Raw genomic sequence first — 18,719 nt, forward strand, 5'->3', positions numbered from 1 at the left:
GGGTGAGCGTGAGGACATCTGGGAGGATGGCCTGGCTGTCAGGGAGAGACCTGAGGGGCAGAGCTGGGGCATGGGGCATGTGTGATGGGGGAACCTGAGTGGGAGGGAAGAGGTGGGCACTGCTCAGCTGGGGCCAGGGCAGGCCTGGTGGGAGACTGCAGGAGCTGCCTGACAGGAAGCAGCCTTTGTTAGGAATTTGGGGCCTGGCTGGCAGGATGGTGGCTGGGGAGTGGGGAGTATAAGTGAAGTTGGGGGACAGAGGGAAGTCTCTTAAGAGTGGATGTGGTCTCTGACAGAGAAAACTTGGGAATACTGGGGACCAAGGCCAAGGTCAAGCTTTGGCAGGAGTGGCTGTGGTTAGGAGGACTGGCCAGAGCAATAGCTGAGGAGCAAGCTGAGCTTTCTTCATGTGTGTGTGTTCCCATATTTTCATATTTTCATTGATACGTGCACACATGTGCACACATATACACAGCAATGTTGATAATAGGGTCATTTGGTGGATGCCAACCAATAGGAGAACACGCTGGGCAGACAGACTGAGGCGTGAACGTCCACATCTGGCTGGTCTTGGTGCCCAGTAGGAATGGTTCTCACGGGAATGGGCCCTGATGGAAGAAGGGCCTCGTGATGTTGACGAGGGTGACGCCCTGTGGGTAGGGACAGGGACCCAGCCTATGGTATCCCCTTGGATCCAAATTGATCTAGGATCCATTTTCTCAGGGGGCTCCTGAGCCACCTGTGAAGGCCCTTCTTGTAGAAGGTGCTGGGGTGCTCTGACCTGTCAGACTCTCTGGGTACCCTGAAAGGTTAATGCTCATGTAAAAACCCAAAGCTGGTGTCTTTGTTTAAATGTCAGACCCTGTGTTGCAGTTGCCCCCAGATAGGACAGCTGGGGAAACATCAACTTTTGGCAGCATCTCAGTGACACAGTATCCCACTGCTTCAAGCTCCTTGGTTTGGCCTCATTCCTCACATGGATGGGGTTTTGACGTGATGAATGAAGTCTAGGTCAGCCATGTGCTGGCGAGATGGGGGCAGGGGGAGGTGGGGCAAAGCCTTGTGTGAGAAGGGCACCTGTCAGTGAGAGATCTGATGCATGCTGGTTGCCCCTGCATGTCCCAGGGGCAGAGGCAGGGGCAGGGGCAAGGGCAAGGGCAGGGGCTGTGCCTCTGGGCCTGGGTTCCAGCAGTATATCTCCAGTCAGCCCTGCATGAGCAGGTTGGTCCTGGAGGGCCCTGGGGAAGGATGGACCTTGAGGCCATTTCCTCACTGGACACTTTTGCCCTCCTTGCTTTCTCTCATCTTGAATGGTTCAAGCCTAAGGCTCACAAAAGACATTTCATCCCATTTGCTTTTATATCGATAATTCATAATATTTTCACTGACATGTAAACATCATCACCAGAGACTGTTACAGAGTGAATAGCTAACGGTACAGAACACATAGAGAATTCAATCCTGTACTTTCTTGGTAATTTACATTTTTGATTAGGCAATACATTGAAAGCTCTGCAACAAAACAAAACAAAATAAGCGTGCTATGAAACGTCTCCCTCCCCTTCTCTTCTGTCCACTTAGTTCCCACCTCTCTGAATGGGTAACCACTCTAAATGTTTCTCATGTTTCCTTCCAGAGTTCCTTTGGAGATATATATACAGAGGGTGCCAAAAAAATGTATACATGTTTTAAGAAAAGAAAAATCTGTATTAAAATTGTGATACTCAATATATACTGATAACGAAAGATGAATACAAGTCATGTGTATACATTTTTTTGGCACCCCCGGTATGCATTTATATAAAATTTTATATAAAATGCATTTTAATATGTATATGCATTATATGTAATGTATTGTATGTGTATATTATATATTAGTATATATTATATAATACATAATCACAATATATTAATATCTAATATGTGTATTAGATATAAAGTTTTACACAAAATGCATATAAAATCCTTTCTTCATTTTTACTCAAAAGGTTATAATTATACATGCTGTGCTGTACTGTGCTTATTCATTTTTCATATAACAATGTATCTTGAAGATCTTTCCATATCAGTTCACAGAAGGTGTCCTCTTTCTGCTTCGCAGCCATGCAGTATTCCACGGTGTGGGCATACCATGATTTATTTAACCAGCCCCTACAATGTAAACTCTTGGGTTGTTTCTAGTCTTTTGCTGCCAGAACCTATACATATACACTTCCCATACGTGTAAGTCTAGTTGTAAAATAAATTCTCAGAGGTGCAATTGCTCTATCAAAGGGAATGTGCATTTGTGATCTTGATAGATTTTGTCAAAGTGCGTGTCATGCGTGTGTGACATTGGCTATCACCAGAATGGTATGAGAGTATGTTTCCCTACAGCCTTCCTAACTGTTTTGTTGACTGGTCACATGATGTGGTGGCAAATGTCCTGGGTAAGGGTATCAACTCTGGGACAAGACTGTGCCTCTCAGGGGATCGACAGTGCAAGAGAGACAGTGGTACCTGCTGAGTAAGCCTCAGAGTCGACCTGAGCTCCAGTCCTCAGGCAAATCACTTAATATCTTTAGACTTCAATTTTTTCATCTGCAAAATGGGAACATAATATCATCTCCATTGGGTCATTGTGAGGATTAGATGAGCTGATACATGTAAAAAGGGCTCCACACAGTGCCCGACTCGTGGCTCTGGGAGGCTGATTCTGCGCTAGCCAGCAGGGTCTCTGGCCGGGGCCCCCCTTGTCTGAGCCCCTGTCTGTTTCCTCTCTTGTCAGGGAGGAAGCTGGGCTCAAAGGTCTCTCAGGCCCTCTTCCAGGTCCAGGGTCTGATACGTCTTTCTTCAGCAACTTGTGTCAGTCGCACTCATCCTTCCTCTCTCATGCTCATCAAAGGTATTCAGGAGTCTCCTGTGCCGAATGGTCACTCACTGCCAGGCAGAGATTTCCTCCGGAAGCAGATGCGAGGAGACCTGTTCACGCAGCAGCAGCTGGAAGTGCTGGACCGTGTGTTTGAGAGGCAGCACTATTCAGACATCTTTACCACCACGGAGCCCATCAAGCCCGAGCAGGTAAGCCCCACCACGCACTGCCTGCCACACCTGCCACTCAAACACAGGCCTGGGTCACCCTCTCGAAGGCGGCTGGCGGGTGTGGGTGAGAGCACCGAGTTCTCCTCAGAGGCAGGTTTCTCTCTGTTCGCAGCCACACTTGGCCAGTCACAGTACCCCGTCAGGTCAGGAGGACACGTCTGGGACTCTGGAAACTTCTTGCCCTGGTGCCTCTGTCTCCCTGGCCGGCCAGTGGGTGCGTGACTTGTCTGGCTGCTCTGCCATTGCTGAATGGCGGCCTTTCCCAGGGCTCTTTGTACAGGGGGGTGTAATGATCTTTTGGGCCACTTGAGGTGGTCTTGGGTCATTATCCTGTCAGTCAGAGTGAAGGTGGAAATATGCAAGCGCCCTATGCCCAGAAGCCATGTTAAGATGTTACTGGTGTGTGCCCCACTGTCAGCCCTCTCGTCAGGTCATCCTGTCGTGCTTTTAGAGACCGAATCGAAGAGTCTGGAAATGAAGTGTCGAACTGGACAAATGCCCAGCAGGGTCATTTGCATGACAGGGAAGGAAGCAGGAGGATGACCCACTACTGAGCAGCCCTCTCTGCCCTGCCCAGGGCAGAGAAGCAATCACTCACTGTGTGTGGCCACAGGGATGGGATTAGAAAGGCTCTGCCTAGTGAGAGGCCCTCAGGGCCTGGAAAAGGTCCACATTCAATTCAGGAGGCTAGTTCCTGATGCCCAGTCTGTGCCAGGCCCTGGGCTGGTTTCCTCGCCAGCACGAGCGGCTCAGACATGGCTTCTGCCTGCTGAGAACTCCTATCTGGTGGCTGAGTCAGACAGACCTATGAGAATGACTTGCTGAGCCCTTCGCTGGCTGGAGGTGAGGCCTGGCCTCGCTGAGTTTCTTCTACATGCTATTTAGATGATACTTTTGAAGTTTTCCCAAAAAGCCATTCAAAACCATGTAGGCTGTGTGCACAGGCTCCTGTGGAGAGGAGAGGGGCCAGAGGGGACTTCGGGTGGTGAGGCGTGAGCAAGGCCTCGGGGCCACCATCTTATGACAGTCTGGCTACCTCTCAGCATTCCCTATGAGAGCTCTCACAGACCACCTATACCTACTTTGTTTTCAGATGGGGAAACCAAGGCCCAGAGAGGCAAAGAGACTTGCCTAAGGCCACACAACAAGTGATTTGTTAAGTATTCACTTATCAAATGTTAATGGGTGTCTACTATGCACGATGCAGAGCCAAGTACTAGGGGTACATTAGTGAACAAGACAGGCTTGGACCTGCCCTCAGGGAGCCTACAGATGCATGGACGAATCACAATAAATAAGAATCGCCCAAAGGGTTGTGGATTACAGATGTTCTAGGTGCTATGGACTGGATGACTGAGATTCCCCGCAAGCATAAGGCAGAGATTGAGCCGGCTTGAAGGGGAAATGCATTTTCCCCTTATATAAATGTTGGGCTGAACCAGGAGAAGAAACATGGGGGTGGGAGAATGTGCTTGGCAGAGGGAAGAGCAAGTGCAAAGGCCCTGAGGTAAGAGGGAGCATGGCAGGAGTGAACAGAAAGAGAGCCAGTGGCTGTGCTGCCGATGATGTTGGGGAGATAGGCCTGGCTATGTAGGCTGTGGTCAGGATTTTGGTCTTTCTCCTACAAGTTGAGTGCAGTCTTCTCTGGGAATGTAGTCAAATGGGCTGGACAGAGCTGATCCAGCGCACTCTAGATCCTGGGCTTTAGAAAGAAGAGTCTGTGTCCATCACAAATATCCTCTTCCACTGCTCAGAGCCCTTCTGAGAGATGGCTAAAGCCACATTTAATCTCACACAGGAGGAGGAAAAAATGGGACTCATCCAGGAAAACTTCCTTGGATGAGGCCTACCTTCCCCCCTAGAATCTGGGGAAAAATTTATCTTCTCACCACTGACAAGATCACATAATTTTAGCACTAGCAGGGACTCTAGAGGCAAGCTTTCAATCCCCCTTCATTTTTAAGAGGCCCAGAGATGCGACAGGGTTTGTGTGAGGTGACCCAGCAAGTGAGTGGTGAAAGGAGGCACGAAGCCTCCAGCATTTCTACTAAGCCCGTATTTATTTAGTGCAGACATTCAGTACTAGTGATTGTGCCTCCCCGTTTCATATGACCCTCACAGAAACTCAGAAACTGACTCTTAGTTCATTAAGCTTGGAATGCCCAGAAAGATTGGGCAGAGACCACAGGGCTTCATAATCAGGGGGAGTCCATCCACGTGTCCATTCACTCACTTGCTCAGACACTCATATGCTCATTTATCCAACATATTTCTTGCGCGCGGTCTGTGAGCCTGGCACTGTGCCAGGCCCCCGGCGAGGAGGGATGAATCAGGCATGAGTTCTGCCCTCAGTCTCACAAGGGCTGTATGACGTGGATTCAGACTCTGCAAAGCACGGGAGGAGGTCCTGTGAGCCCTGATGAATGGAGACATGGCCTCAGCCTTCAGCTGGGAGCATCAAGGGGCATGTTATGGAGGAGATAGTGTTAGGAACAGGTCAACAGGCCTATGGAGAGATGGGACCTGACAGGGAGGAGACCTGAATTACAAACTCGGTGGGGGCTCCTTTTCGAGCAATCTCACTGTGCGGTGTCCTTTAGGATGACGCGGACACGGCTGCAGGCCTGTGACTGTGTGGGTTGAGGCAGGGCCTGTAGGCGAGGCTCATGGTAGGATTATGCCTGACTCGGTGCTTTCCGGTTAATCTGCTTCACCTCCTCGTAATGGGTTGTAATGAGGAGAGATGGCAGGTGAGGCCTCGGGGCTGCTGGGTACACACACAGGCACTGGACTATGAATGACATACCCTCGCTCCCGAGTCCCCATCACTTTGGACAAATGATGGTCCGAGCAAGGGGTTATAGTCTGAGAAGGCAGGTGCATCAAGGGTACAGGTTCCTTGAAGCCCCTCATGCTCACTTTCACCTTGCCTTGTGGGCCCCAGAACATGGCGGTGGCACCAGGAAGGGGGCCTGGAACTCTGGCTGCTTAGGCTGGCCTCTCTTCCATTGTGAGCAGATCTGTGACTCCAAGGGCTACTGGCCTACGGGCGGGCCTTGCTGTCAGTTTCATCGAGCAGCTTGGAGGGGAAGAAAGAGCATTTGCTGGCCTTGGAGTTGGGGGAGTTTGACTTTAGTCTTGGCTCTGCCCTGTTGGGCAAATCGCTTTTTCTCTAGAACTCAGTTTCCCTCTCTGTAACAGTAGTGATTTTGATAACAACGTCAATAACGGCAGTGACCTTCCTTACCTCTGCATGATGCTGTACAGTTTTCAAAGACCTTTCACATCCATTCTCTCCTTGGACTCTCAATGTAAATGCTCGCTAAGCAAGCTGGGCAAGATCTGTGAACCCCGTTTTATAGATTGGAGCATTTTTTTCCAGACTGTTCACCCCATTTTCAGGCCCAGGGGGCTGCTGGGACTTGTTGAGCTAGAATTTGACCTCAGGATCGTCTGTCTTCATCTTATGCAAGATGGTTCCATGGGCCTCCATGTCCCCGAATGATTCTAGGAGCCAGTTTTCTGACTGGCTTGTTTTCAGAACTGGCCTTTTGCAGTCAAAGTCTATCTGTCCGTCCAGAACCCTCAGAGACTTAAGTGTGTTACCATAGGCTCGGATGGTCAAATCCTCCTAAATCACCCACCCACTGCCCATGGAAAGAACAGTCCTCTTCAGGGCCAGGTTGCGGTCCTGCCAATCATTGCCATGAGCTTACCTTCACCTTATTGCTTTTCCTGCCAAGATCTGCCCTGGGTGGATGGGCCCCGGGTTCTTGCTTTTATAGGGAAACTTAGTAAACCTTTGGCCCTGGGTGGAAAGGGTTAATGCATACACACTCCTGGGGCAGTGAAACACTTCCTTTTCAAAATAGTTATCAAAAAAGCAATTCTGGTTTCCCTACTTGTGGAATGAGTAAAAATCACCTTGGAGAAGAAGAAAGGAAAAAAAGAAACAACTGCTGGTGGCATGTGTGTGCGCGTGCGTGTTTCCAACAGTGGAATCTGTTTCAGTAAAACTCGAGTTGACACTGTCATGGGCGCTGTGCTCCTGGCGGGAGCTGGTCCCTCCTCCAGCCGCCATGGGAAGGCCGCCACCCAGCACAGCCTGCGTATTTACTCTCAGAAGACTATTAACCAACACCAGGCTATTAATCTGGCTTTTGAGCCTTCACTAAAGCCCATAAAAGCTCACAGTTGTCAAATGGAGTTCATTTTAATTTCCTTTCAATCACAGTAAATTATTCAGGTGATAAATCAGCTGGAGCAGCCTCCTGGCTGTAATAGAAACCCTAATTCCTGGCTAATTATCCAGCCCATTGCTGCCAACAGATCAATACGGGTGCAAAATGGAACGGGCCCAGGGCCCTCCCTCCCATCGGACCAAAGACAGAAAGACAGCTGGGGAAGAGGGACGTGTGCTGACCTCCTGGGAAGTTCAAAGGTCATGGGGTTAAATCAGGAGAAGGCCTGTCCCTTGTCTAACAGAGAAAGCCACCAGAAATGTCTCCTACTCTCATAAACTGCTTTGCCCTCTGAACGGAGGCATTTCTTCAGTCTGGTAGGCCTGGGGCCGAGCATTGCCTACTCCTGTGGGAGTCCTGCTCCTGCGAAGGGGCTGGTTTGTGTTTCTGAGCATGGCTGAGCTTGGTCCTCAGGGATGGTCTTGAACACCCACCAATGTCAGGAAAAGGGCTGGAGGCTGTGGGGAGAAAGATGAGGTGCCGGACATGCTTTGTCCTGTTCCTCTGTAGTGGATCTGTGCCCACCAGTAGAGGAGGGGGTCAGGAGACAGTTGTATAGGCTGAGAAAGGGGGAGGGCTCCCTGGAGGAGGTGTCATTAGTGCTGTGCCTGGGCGAAGGTATGAAGGAATGCAAGTACGGCAAGGACTGCAAGCTGGTCAAGGTGGTTGAAATGCAGAGGAGTGAAAGGAGGTCAGGGACACTGGGCTGGAGAAAGAGGAGGGGACCTGAACCCCAGAGGGCTGGAATGCGGAGGTGAGGAGCTTTGGCCTTGCTTTGGAGGCAATGTGCCCCAAAGAGCCCCGAGTCTGTGTCCTGGGCTCCTCTGGTCACCTGGAAGCAACCTTCACTGCGGCCTCCGGCCTCTTGCCCTATCCCTGCTGCTACTGTTGAATCTCTCTTCCTGAAGCCCATCCCCACATAACTGCCTCTCATGGTTTCCCAGCACTTGAAACTCCAACCACAGCCCTTCATTCCCATCATGGCCCTTTACCGCCTGCATGTCCCTCTGCCTGCCCATGAGATGCTCTGGATGTGGCTGGGCCTGACCCCTCACTGCCCACAGAGGCTGGGTTCCTCCTCTGTCCAAGGGGCCATGGACCATGGGCTGGTGTGTGCATGGACATTTGTACATGTGCATGTGTGTGCACGTGCGTGTGCATGAGCGGGGCTACACCAGGGATGGCTCTGAGCAGGTATTGCAGTTATTATCACTTTCCCAATGTTGTTCTCACTCCAAGCTCCTGCTCATGGTTTCCCTGCATGGAACATTCTTTCAGTCTGTTTCTAAATCTACCCTGTCCAGGCCCAGCAGGAGTCCTGCCTGCCCTGGAGGTCTTCACTGACTCATGTCAGCTTTCACTGACTTACCTCTTGTCTGAGCTCATAAATGCCTGAGGTTCTAATTATTACTGTAGTAATTGTTGTAGGGACTGTGGATTCATTGCTTCCCATGTGCCTGGCTGTGTTCTGAGGAGTACCCATCTTGCCCTGCAAGGAGAAGCCTCTGCAACATTTTAAACCAAGGACTATCAGGATCCAATGCAATACAAATTAGAAGATTATTCAGGCTGCTGTCAGAAGAGTTGGAGCGTTGGGGACCAGGAGACTATTGCCAAGGTGCAGACAATGTCACTGTCCCCTGGATGTCGCTGTACCCCTGGAGATGGTTGTCTGCCCTGTCTGGGGCTGGCCATCTCTCCAGTCTGTGACATCGACCAGGAATTGTGGCCCCATGATATACTGCTTCTCTCCTCTCCCCTGCACTCCCCTATTTCCTCCCACTTACTCCCAGCACAACCCCCAATCTCTCTAGCCAGGCTCCCAGGGTTACTAGAGTTGAGCTCAGAGTTGATTCTGAGCTTCCTGATGGTCAAAGCAAAATGGGAAACACAGTCAGTTGTATACTTCTCATTGTCCACCAGGGGAAATAGGCCAGTTCCCCAAAGGAAGCCATGTTTTTTTCTGACACTTAGAGTGGAAAGGAAACTGTCACATAGGCTTCCAGTTAGGGACCCTGTGAAGGCAGTGGATTTAGTCCTCAACACACCCACAGAGGTGCTGCAGCAGGTTTTATAGTGCTCTGTCCATTGGGTAAAATTGATGACCATATGCTAATTGGTGCATTTCTTTAGGGGCAATTCTTCTGTGACCACACAGCTCAAGAATACAGACTTTCTAAAAGCCCAACTTAAACTTAAAAATCCCAGACACTCTGGGGCAGTCATTTCTGGATTTTTCAATATGATGCTCCAGGAACTACCTATTACCTTGAGGCTTTGTCACCTCCTACCACCCGAGGGTACCCCTGGGAAAATGTTCCCACCCCCCGCACCGTTGGAGAAGTTTCGATCTATAGAAATGTACCTCTCATCAACTTAACTCCATCATTTCAACTCTTGATGAGAAAGAATTTAGTGAATTGCATTTGACTTTTCTGATGAGGACTTGGTGTGCAGGAACTTGGGGAGTGTTAAAGGAAGGAAGAGTCATATGTTTCAGAGATTTAAGAAGCAGATGGCTCCCCCACCCACTTGCGGATGGAGAAGATGGAACCAAGAGAAGGCACGGCTGGGCCTTGTCATGGGACGTAGGCGTGGTCTGACCTAGTTGTTACCTGGAAGCCTGACCAGAGGAAGACTTCTGACCCTCGGGCAGTGATGCTGCTCAGTGGTGAACTTGACTCCGTGAATGCCCTGGGCTCTGACCAGTTAGATGGGTGACTCTTCCCATGGAAAGCGCTACAAGAGGTAGTACCTAGTTGGACAATGTTGCAGAGGCTTCTCCTTGCAGGGGAAAATAAGACCTAGTTGGACAATCAGCTCTAATGCGTCTTTTGGAGCAAAAATTAATATAAGACCCAGTATTATATTATATTATGTTATATTATATTATATATTATATTATATTATACTATACCTGGTCTTGTAGTAAAATAAGACCGGGTCTTATATTAATTTTTGCTCCAAAAGATGCAGTAGAGCTGATTGTCTTGCTAGGTCTATTTTTTGGGGAAACACGGTAGCAGGGAGAAGGGCAGGAGTTCTTTTCCCAGTTCTCCCCAGCATGAGGAGAGGGGGTAGAAACCCTTTCCTGAACTGAGATGCTTATGCAAGATTTCACTAGGATGTCATCTTGCCTTTGGAATGAGATAATGACAAGGATTGTGCTGGAATTCTTGCCCTAGATCTCTAGAGGTACTGGGTGCCTCCAGACCAGTCAGATTCTCCCTATCCTTCTACTGGCATCTCAAAGTGACCCAAGGGTGAAAATGACATGGACTCTGTAGGGTCTCAGCCTTCTTCACTTGTTCTGCTGACTAGAGTCTTATCTGGGGATGCCCATTTCTTTCTTAAGAGCTTTTAAACTATATTCTAAATAGCTGAGTATTCTGAGTATTTTTGTTTTCCTGTGGATCAAGCGGAAGGGTGTCTACCCAAGAAAAACCACTGTGCCGGATTTGCAAGACTGGGGGATATATGAGGGAACACTGAGCAAGTTGCCATAGTGTAAAAGCATGGGACAAACCCTTAGGCTTTCGTGATGGCTCTTGGATAGTCATGTTTTCCTGGGTCATGGTTTCTGCATTTGGGGTGGGGGATTAGACTGGGTCATCCTTGAGATCCATTCTAGCTCTAACATTCTGTGAGAGATAAAACAAATTGGAAATCCATCTCTTATTTTTATTTTGACTTGTTTACAGTTTTTCCTCCTGTCTGTTCTACTCTTTTAGATGACAGGCAAATTCTGCGTATGTGGGATTTAAAGATTACAAGCGAATTGTCAAAGAGCTGTCTGTGCCTTGCTGGGATGTTCTTTCACTCATTTATTCATTCCTTCATCCAAGAAATTTTTACAGATATGCCATGTCAGTGACATTGACCCCCTGTGCTGTGTGATGTGGCATAAAGTAACAGTGATAGATGCAGCCAAAGGTACTGTGTATAATTTGACTTTTGGGTAGAGATATTTCCCCCTAAGCAAGGCTAACCGATACTTGCAATAAAACAGGCAAAAAATACAAAAGAACAGGTAATTCCAGTACTACAGCTTGTTTGTTTTGAGAGTGCACTGGAAGTTTGGCTTAAGGTTTTGGCTATACACAAAGCTCTTTTAAAAACCAGAAACCTTTATTATTGTGTAAATTACAGAAAGAAAAGAACATAGGTTTATGGTTTTGATAATAAGATCTGAGCTATTGCAGACTCCCCTCCCACCTCAAACAATAGAAATACCAGATCAAATATACCAATAAACTATTTTTGATTATATATATTTTTTGATCATATATTTTATATATATATTATATATATATATATCTGAGGTTTAAATGAAGAGAGGGAAATCCTCAGGAGCTGGAAATTAAGAAGGAGCTCCGAGCTAGAACTTTAAGTGTCTGAGCTCTGAGCTCTAGTTCCAGTGGCCCAGGTACCTGTTCCTGGCTAGAGTTCCTAGTAAACGGGTTCTGAGTTTTGATGTTGGCACTGAGCCATAAGATACGGCCTTAGACTGATATGATATGTGAGTTGGAACTGAAACTTCTGCAAAAACTTGAACCCGGAAGGACTAAACTTTCCATGAAATGAGTGCTAGACAAATTTCACCTATAGACTGAGAGAAGCAGAAAACTTGATTTTGCATGGGACTCAGAGTGGAACAACTGTTTCCCATGGGAAGTTGAAATCTCAAGCCTGTGCCATATATAGGTGTGGTATTTCACTTTGTATTATTCATAAAAAACCCAAGAAGATAAATTAATATAAAAACTGGGCTCATATCAGTGACATTCTTGAGATGCTTAGGAGAAGCGCATGAGCAGCCCTCATCTGGATCCTTCCACAATCCAGTATGTAAGACGTACCTATAGAGTCAATGCTAACTACTGAAAGTGAGCTCACAATTAAAAAATTGCAAGCCACACAAGGAAATGAGGGCAAGTCAGAAGACATAACCAGGAAAATCAGTACTCCAAGAAGCTAAAATAACAGACAATATGAACGGGACTATCAAATGAGTAAAGAGATGAAAAAAGAACTAGAAACTTTACAAAAGGATAAAACATCATGAAAAAAGAATAATCAGATTAGGAGAAAACAAAATAAATTTTCTAGAAATAAAATTTTTAATCATCCAAATTAAAGAGTCAATTGATTTACTAAATGCCAGGTAAGACACAGCTGAATAGAAGATTAGTGATTTGCAGACAATAGTTTAGTGGTTACCAGAGGGTAAGGGGGGAGAGGGGTGGTAGATGAGGGTAAAGGGGATCCAATATATAGTGATGGAAGGAGAACTGACTCTGGGTGGTAAACACACAATGGGATTTATAGATAATGTAATACAGAATTGTACACCTAAAATCTATGTAATTTTACTAACAATTGTCACCCCAATAAACTTTAATTAAAAAAAAGAAAAGAAAATTAGTGATTTGAGAGACAGAGCTGAAGAAATTGCCAGGAATGAAGCACAGCAAACTAGAGTTTGGAAATATGAAAGAGAGGTAAGAGATAAAACAAAATTTCATGATAAGTTCCAACCTACATTTAATAGTTTCTCTGGAAAAATAAATAGATAAAATGGAGGTGAAGCAATATTTGAAGAAATAATGGCTAAGGAATTTGCAGAGCACAACTGTTGCAAGATATGTATCATTACACTGAGCTGAGCATACTAAATCCTAAGTATGTTAAATACAAATAAATGTACATCTAGGCAAAACTGTAGTGACATTGAACATTAGAGACAAAGAGAAAATTATAAAAGCAACCAGATAGCAAATATAACTTTTAAATTGACAAGGAAGGACTTTTTTTTTTTTTTTTTTAACTTTTTAAAACATCAACAGAAGTCAGAAGACAATAGAAAATATCTTCAAGTGTTAAGAGATGACAATTAACCTATACTCAGGTAAATTGTCCTTTAATAATGAAAGCAAATAAAGACATTTTCAGATAAAGACAGAGATTTTACCACTTATAGAGTCTTGCTAAACTGCTAAAAAATGTGCCATTGTACACCAGTAAGAAGGATATGAGAGACTTCCAGTTTCAGCTCTGACGCAGAAAGAGCTTGGAAGTTGTCACTCCCATATTTACAACAGGAAATAAAGCTGAGCAAACTGAAAATCAACAACTTTTCTTCAACAACTGATCAGGGAAGTGAGGTTGTAGGACAAACAGTTACTGCAAAATCTGGAGAGGAGAATACAGAGAGTTATAACTGAGATCTGTCACATTAACATAAAACCTCATACTAAAGGCCTATTTACCTTAGTTCCTGTTACCTAATACCTCATGTCCAGCTTTTAACAAAAAGTTAGGCAAGAAAAACACAGTCTGAAGCGACAAAGTGAACATCAGAATCAGACTTAGATATGACATGTATTTTAGAATTAGATAGGAAATTTAAAATAACTGATTTATATATTAAGACCTCGAATGGAAAAAGTAGATAGCATGAAAGAACAGACAGGTAATGTACGCAAAGAAATAGAAACTCTAAGAAAGAACCAAAAGGAAATGCTAGAAATAAAAAACATAGTAATAGAAATAAAGAATGCCTTTGATGGTTTAATCAGTGAAATGGACATAGCCAAGTAAAGAATCAGTGAGCTTGAAGGTATGTCAGTAGAAACTTCCCAAACTAAAATGTAAAGAGAAAAAGGAAAGACAAAAACTGAAACCACTATAACAGAATATTCATGAATTATGGGATAATGAAAGGAGTGACATATGCATAATTGAAATACCAGAAGAAAAAGGAATGAAGGAAAATATTTGAAATAGCAGAGAATTTTTCAAAATTAGTAACAGATATCTAACCACAAATGCAGGAAACTTAGAGAATATCACAGATGCAGGAACTCAGAGACTATCAAGATATTTCGATATCTACACCTATATGTATCGTATTCAAACATCAGAAAACCACAGACAGAGAAAATCTGAAAAAAAAGATGGAAGGGAACAAAACCACTTTACTTGGAGAGGAACAGGGACAAGAATTACAGGGGATTTCATGTCAGAAACCATGCATACTAGAAGAGAGTAAAGTGAAATACTTAAAGCATCGAAAGAAAAAAAACCGCACCAACCTAGAAGTCTATATTTTGGGAAATTATCCTCCAAAAGTAAAGGAGAAATAAAGACCTTCTCAGTCAAAAATGGAGTGAATTCCTGACCAGTAGACCTGTCTTGAAAGAAATGTTAAAAAAATTAAAAAAATTCTTTAGGGAGAGGGAAAGTGATATAGGTCAGAGACTCAGATCTATAAAAAGAAAGGAGGGGAGTCAGAAAAGGAATAAATGAAGGTAAAATAAATTTTTTGATTTTTCTTATTCTTGATTGATCCAAAAGGTAACTGCTTGTTTAAAGTAATAATGGTAACAATGTATGGAGTGATTATAACATATGGATAAATGAAATGAATGACAGCAATATTGCCAGGGGCAGGAAGGGGGAATTGGGACTACTCTGTTAGAAGGTACCTGTATTACAATTGAAGAGGTATAGTGTTATTTGAAGATGAATTTAGATTAGTTATAAATGTATATTGAAAACTCTAGAACAACCACTATAACTTTTTTTTTTTACTTAAAAAAATTTAATGGTGATAAAAACACATAATGTAAAAATTAGCCTATTACCCATATTTAAGTGTATAGTTCAATAGTAAGTAGAGAGAATGGAATCATATGACATTTATTTAAACCCAGAGAAGGAAGAAAAAAGAGAGGGGGAAAAAGAAATAAAGAACTAGTTCAACAAATAGAAACCAGTTACAAGCATAATAGATATTAATCTAACAATATCAATAATTGCTTTAGATGTGAATGGTCTAAGTAGATTGTCATAGTGTATTAAAAATACACACACACAGGACCCAACTATATGTTGCCTACAAGAAGCATATGAAATACAAAAGGAATGGGATTTAAGAAGTATTTGCTTATACATTGATAAACAAATACATTGATAAACAAAGGATAATCTAAATAACTATTGACTATAAAAATAATGACTAGTTTCGGTGGTTTACAAACAAAGCAGAAAAAAAAGACAATAATATGTAAGATTAGGAGTGAGCTGATATGAGTTAGAAATTCTAAGAGCCTTGTATTAGGAGGAAGATAGATATATTGATAAATGTTAGATTTGGTTATATCAAGGATGCAGGTGAGCAAATAAAGGAAATCATTAAAGGCATAGTAATGTAATATATAACTTCCAAACCGGAAGAGGCAAAAAGGACCATATAGAATACTCAGTGAATCCAATAGAAGTAGGGAGAAAAATGCATGGTAAGTTTAAAATACAAAATTAGATGGTAAGTGGTAGAAATAAATAAAAATATTTGATTAGTTTCAATAAATATAAATTTGCCACACAATACAGAAGATACGAAAAGTAACCAAAACCCAGAAATATACTGTTTATGGGAATTAACCTAAAACAAAATTGTACTGAAACGTTGCAAGTAAGAAGATAGGAAAATATAGACCAGGCAAATACTAACCAAATAAAAAGTGATAGAGTAATATCCTCATCAGATGAAATAAACTTTAAGATGCCCAATATGCTCAAAGAGGCACATTCCTCAATGATAACAAGAATAATGTATGCACTTAGCAAGAGTCGCAAAATATTTAAATATGAATGAACAAATGAAAATAATCCCATAATATTTTTTGGAGACTTTAACATACCCCTCTTACTAGTGGATAGATCAAGGTGACGAAAGACTTGGCAAGGGCGTTTGTAAGATTTGCACAACACTATTAACAAGCTTGCTCAAATAGACATAGAAAGGCCAACAACTGGAGAGTGTACATGCTTTTCAAACACACGTGGAAGGAACACTTAACAAAGATCGACTATGTGCTACTTGTGAAAGCAAGTCTCAGCGATACCAAAATCCACATCCTAGACTACGTTCTTTGACTACAGTGCACCAAAATTAAAATTAAGCATGGTCTCTAATCTTCTGTATGTTTGGAAGTTAAAAAACAAACTCAACCTTCTCCAAAAAGTCCATGGGTACAAAAAAAGAAAAAATCCTAACGGAAATTACCAACTATTAGAATTGAACAACCAAAGCACCCAAAAAAACCCTACCACCACTCCATATCAACACTTGTGCAGTTAAGCTAAAGTGGTACTTAGAGGGAAATGCATAGTTTTAAATGCATGTATTTTAAAAAGAAGATAAAAGAGTAATGAGTTGAACATGTAACTCAAGAAGTTAGAAGAGCAACAGGGTAATTTCCATTAAGGCATAGCAAGCATAAGGCATATGTGTTGCAAAAAACTCAAACAATATAGAATCATACTAAATAAAAATGAAAGACGCTACTTTTTGCCTACTCTGTGTCTCTTTAGAGAACCGGTGTTAACTAATGAAAGAAGAAATCTCTAGACTTGTATGTTCTAAAAAGAGCAGTGGGTGGATAGTTATATCCTACAGCAGCAAGTGGATAGGCCTGCGTATAGGGATGGAGCAGAGGTTTCATAAATAATAACTTCATAGTAATAAAAGTAACTTTGCAGAAAACTGAATCAAGGGGACATGAAGATTAACAGAAGCCCTGGTGAGAAAGATCTAGGGGTTTGAGTTGTCTGTGAACTCAAGTCATGAGGCTGCCAGTGAAAGCAAACTCTGGACTGCTCTCTTCTGTGCTGGCTAGGCCTCACCTGTGTGTGGAGCTCCAGGTAGGTGCCTCACCTTAAGAAGAATTTTAACTAATTGGAAGATGATCAGAGGAGGTGACCAGTTTGGGGCTAGACCTAAGCGCTGATATTTACTAAGCACTTGGTATGTGCCAGGTACTGTACTGAACTCTTTGTGTAGCTCCTTGCCCACCCCCTCCATGCTCTAAAGTAGGTGGCATAAAATGATGCCCACTTTATAGATAAGAAAACAAAGGAGAGAGGATAGCAACTTGTCCCAAGACCCATAGGTAGAAACACTGATCTTGTAGCCAGGCAGTAAGAATATAGGACCTGAACCTTGAACCACCATTTATCCTGCCCCCACGTATACCACTCTGCTTTCCCACCCCCACACCTGTCTTGAAAGGCTCTTATGGAGGAACAGGAACTGGCTGGCTTGGAGAAGAGAAAACTCAATGGATACACAAGAATGTAATCTATCGCAGAGGGGCTCCCATGGAGGAAAAGCAGATTTGTATGTGGCTCCAATGGGCAGAATCAGGACTTAGGTGGATGTCATGCAGAGTGTCATGCGGGGTCTCAGCTCCCACTCCCTGCGTAAGAACACAGGACATGGTGAGGCCAAAAAGGAACGCCCATGGAGTCATACATAGGGGACTCATACCGCCATATTCTCACTGGCAGCTGGGTTGGAGACAGAGGAAGCAGGAGTCACACGATCCACAACCTGCCGACCGCTTCTCTGCCAACCAACCTCACTTGCTAACTGCAATCCATGCCTCTCTGCAATTCGTGCTTGCCAGCCACCATCCGCTGCTAGCGTAGCCATGGCAGTTATATTAGTGGCCAATGGATCACTGGCTACAGCTGACGGCCAACTAGCCACAGCTAATGGCCATCCAGTCACAGCTGATGGCCATTTACTCCCCAAGCCAGCACCTTTCCATGTGAGGCCGAGAGCCTGGAAACTGCACTCCTGGCTCTGTCCCCACATTGCACCCCTCCAGGGTCTCGCCTCACAATCTACGCGACAAGCGTCTTCCGCGAGGGGCCCTGTGCGAGGATCCTGGAGGTGAATGCAATATCCTGGACACAGGCAGGCTCTCTGGGCACAGCCCGGGTTTCTCAGGGCACCACCAGTCCTTCTGGGCGCAGCCAGACTTCCTGGGCTTCTTAGATACCACCAGCCTCCCCAGGCACAGCCAGGGCCTCTCAGGGCACTGCCACTCTTTCTGGGCACAGCCAGACTTCCTGGACTCAGCCAGGGTTTATCAGGGCACCACCAGTCTTTCTGGAACAATAATGGCTCACAGCCAAGGTGCTTACATATTCTCGATGGCGGCCAGTCGAGACACAGGAAGTGGGATCAACACGATCCGCAATCCGCCGTCCATACTTGCTAACCGCACTTGCTAGCCGCAATTCACTCTTGCTAGCATAGCCACAGCAGTTATATTAGTGGTTAATGACTAACTGGTTATAGCTGATGGCCATCCAATCACAGTTGATGGCCATTTACTACCCAAGCCAGCACCTTTCCATGTGAGGCCGAGAGCCTGGAAACTGCACTCCTGGCTCTGTCCCCACGTTGCACCCCTCCAGGGTCTCGCCTCACAATCTACGCGACAAGCATCTTCCGCAAGAGGCCCTGTGCGAGGAGCCTGGAGGTGAATGCAATATCCTGGACACAGCTAGGCTCTCTGGGCACAGCCAGGGTTTCTCAGGGCA

At 44.7% G+C, this 18,719-nt stretch overlaps 1 protein-coding gene across 9 annotated transcripts in view; it reads left to right on the forward strand.

Annotated features, from left to right (window-relative positions):
* PAX5 (paired box 5) overlaps nt 1-18,719 on the forward strand; it is a 188,117-nt gene that overhangs the window by 60,860 nt on the left and 108,538 nt on the right. For all 9 annotated transcript variants that reach the window (XM_019729111.3, XM_019729113.3, XM_019729118.3 and 6 more), the window contains exon 6: nt 2,885-3,060. In XM_019729111.3, coding sequence (XP_019584670.1) covers nt 2,885-3,060 — 176 coding nt within the window. The remainder of the gene's footprint in view (nt 1-2,884; nt 3,061-18,719) is intronic.

The sequence above is a fragment of the Rhinolophus sinicus genome, chromosome 16 (assembly GCF_057876585.1).
Source record: "Rhinolophus sinicus isolate RSI-liver-muscle chromosome 16, RSI-T2T, whole genome shotgun sequence".
In the NCBI taxonomy this organism is placed as follows: Eukaryota; Metazoa; Chordata; class Mammalia; order Chiroptera; family Rhinolophidae; genus Rhinolophus; species Rhinolophus sinicus.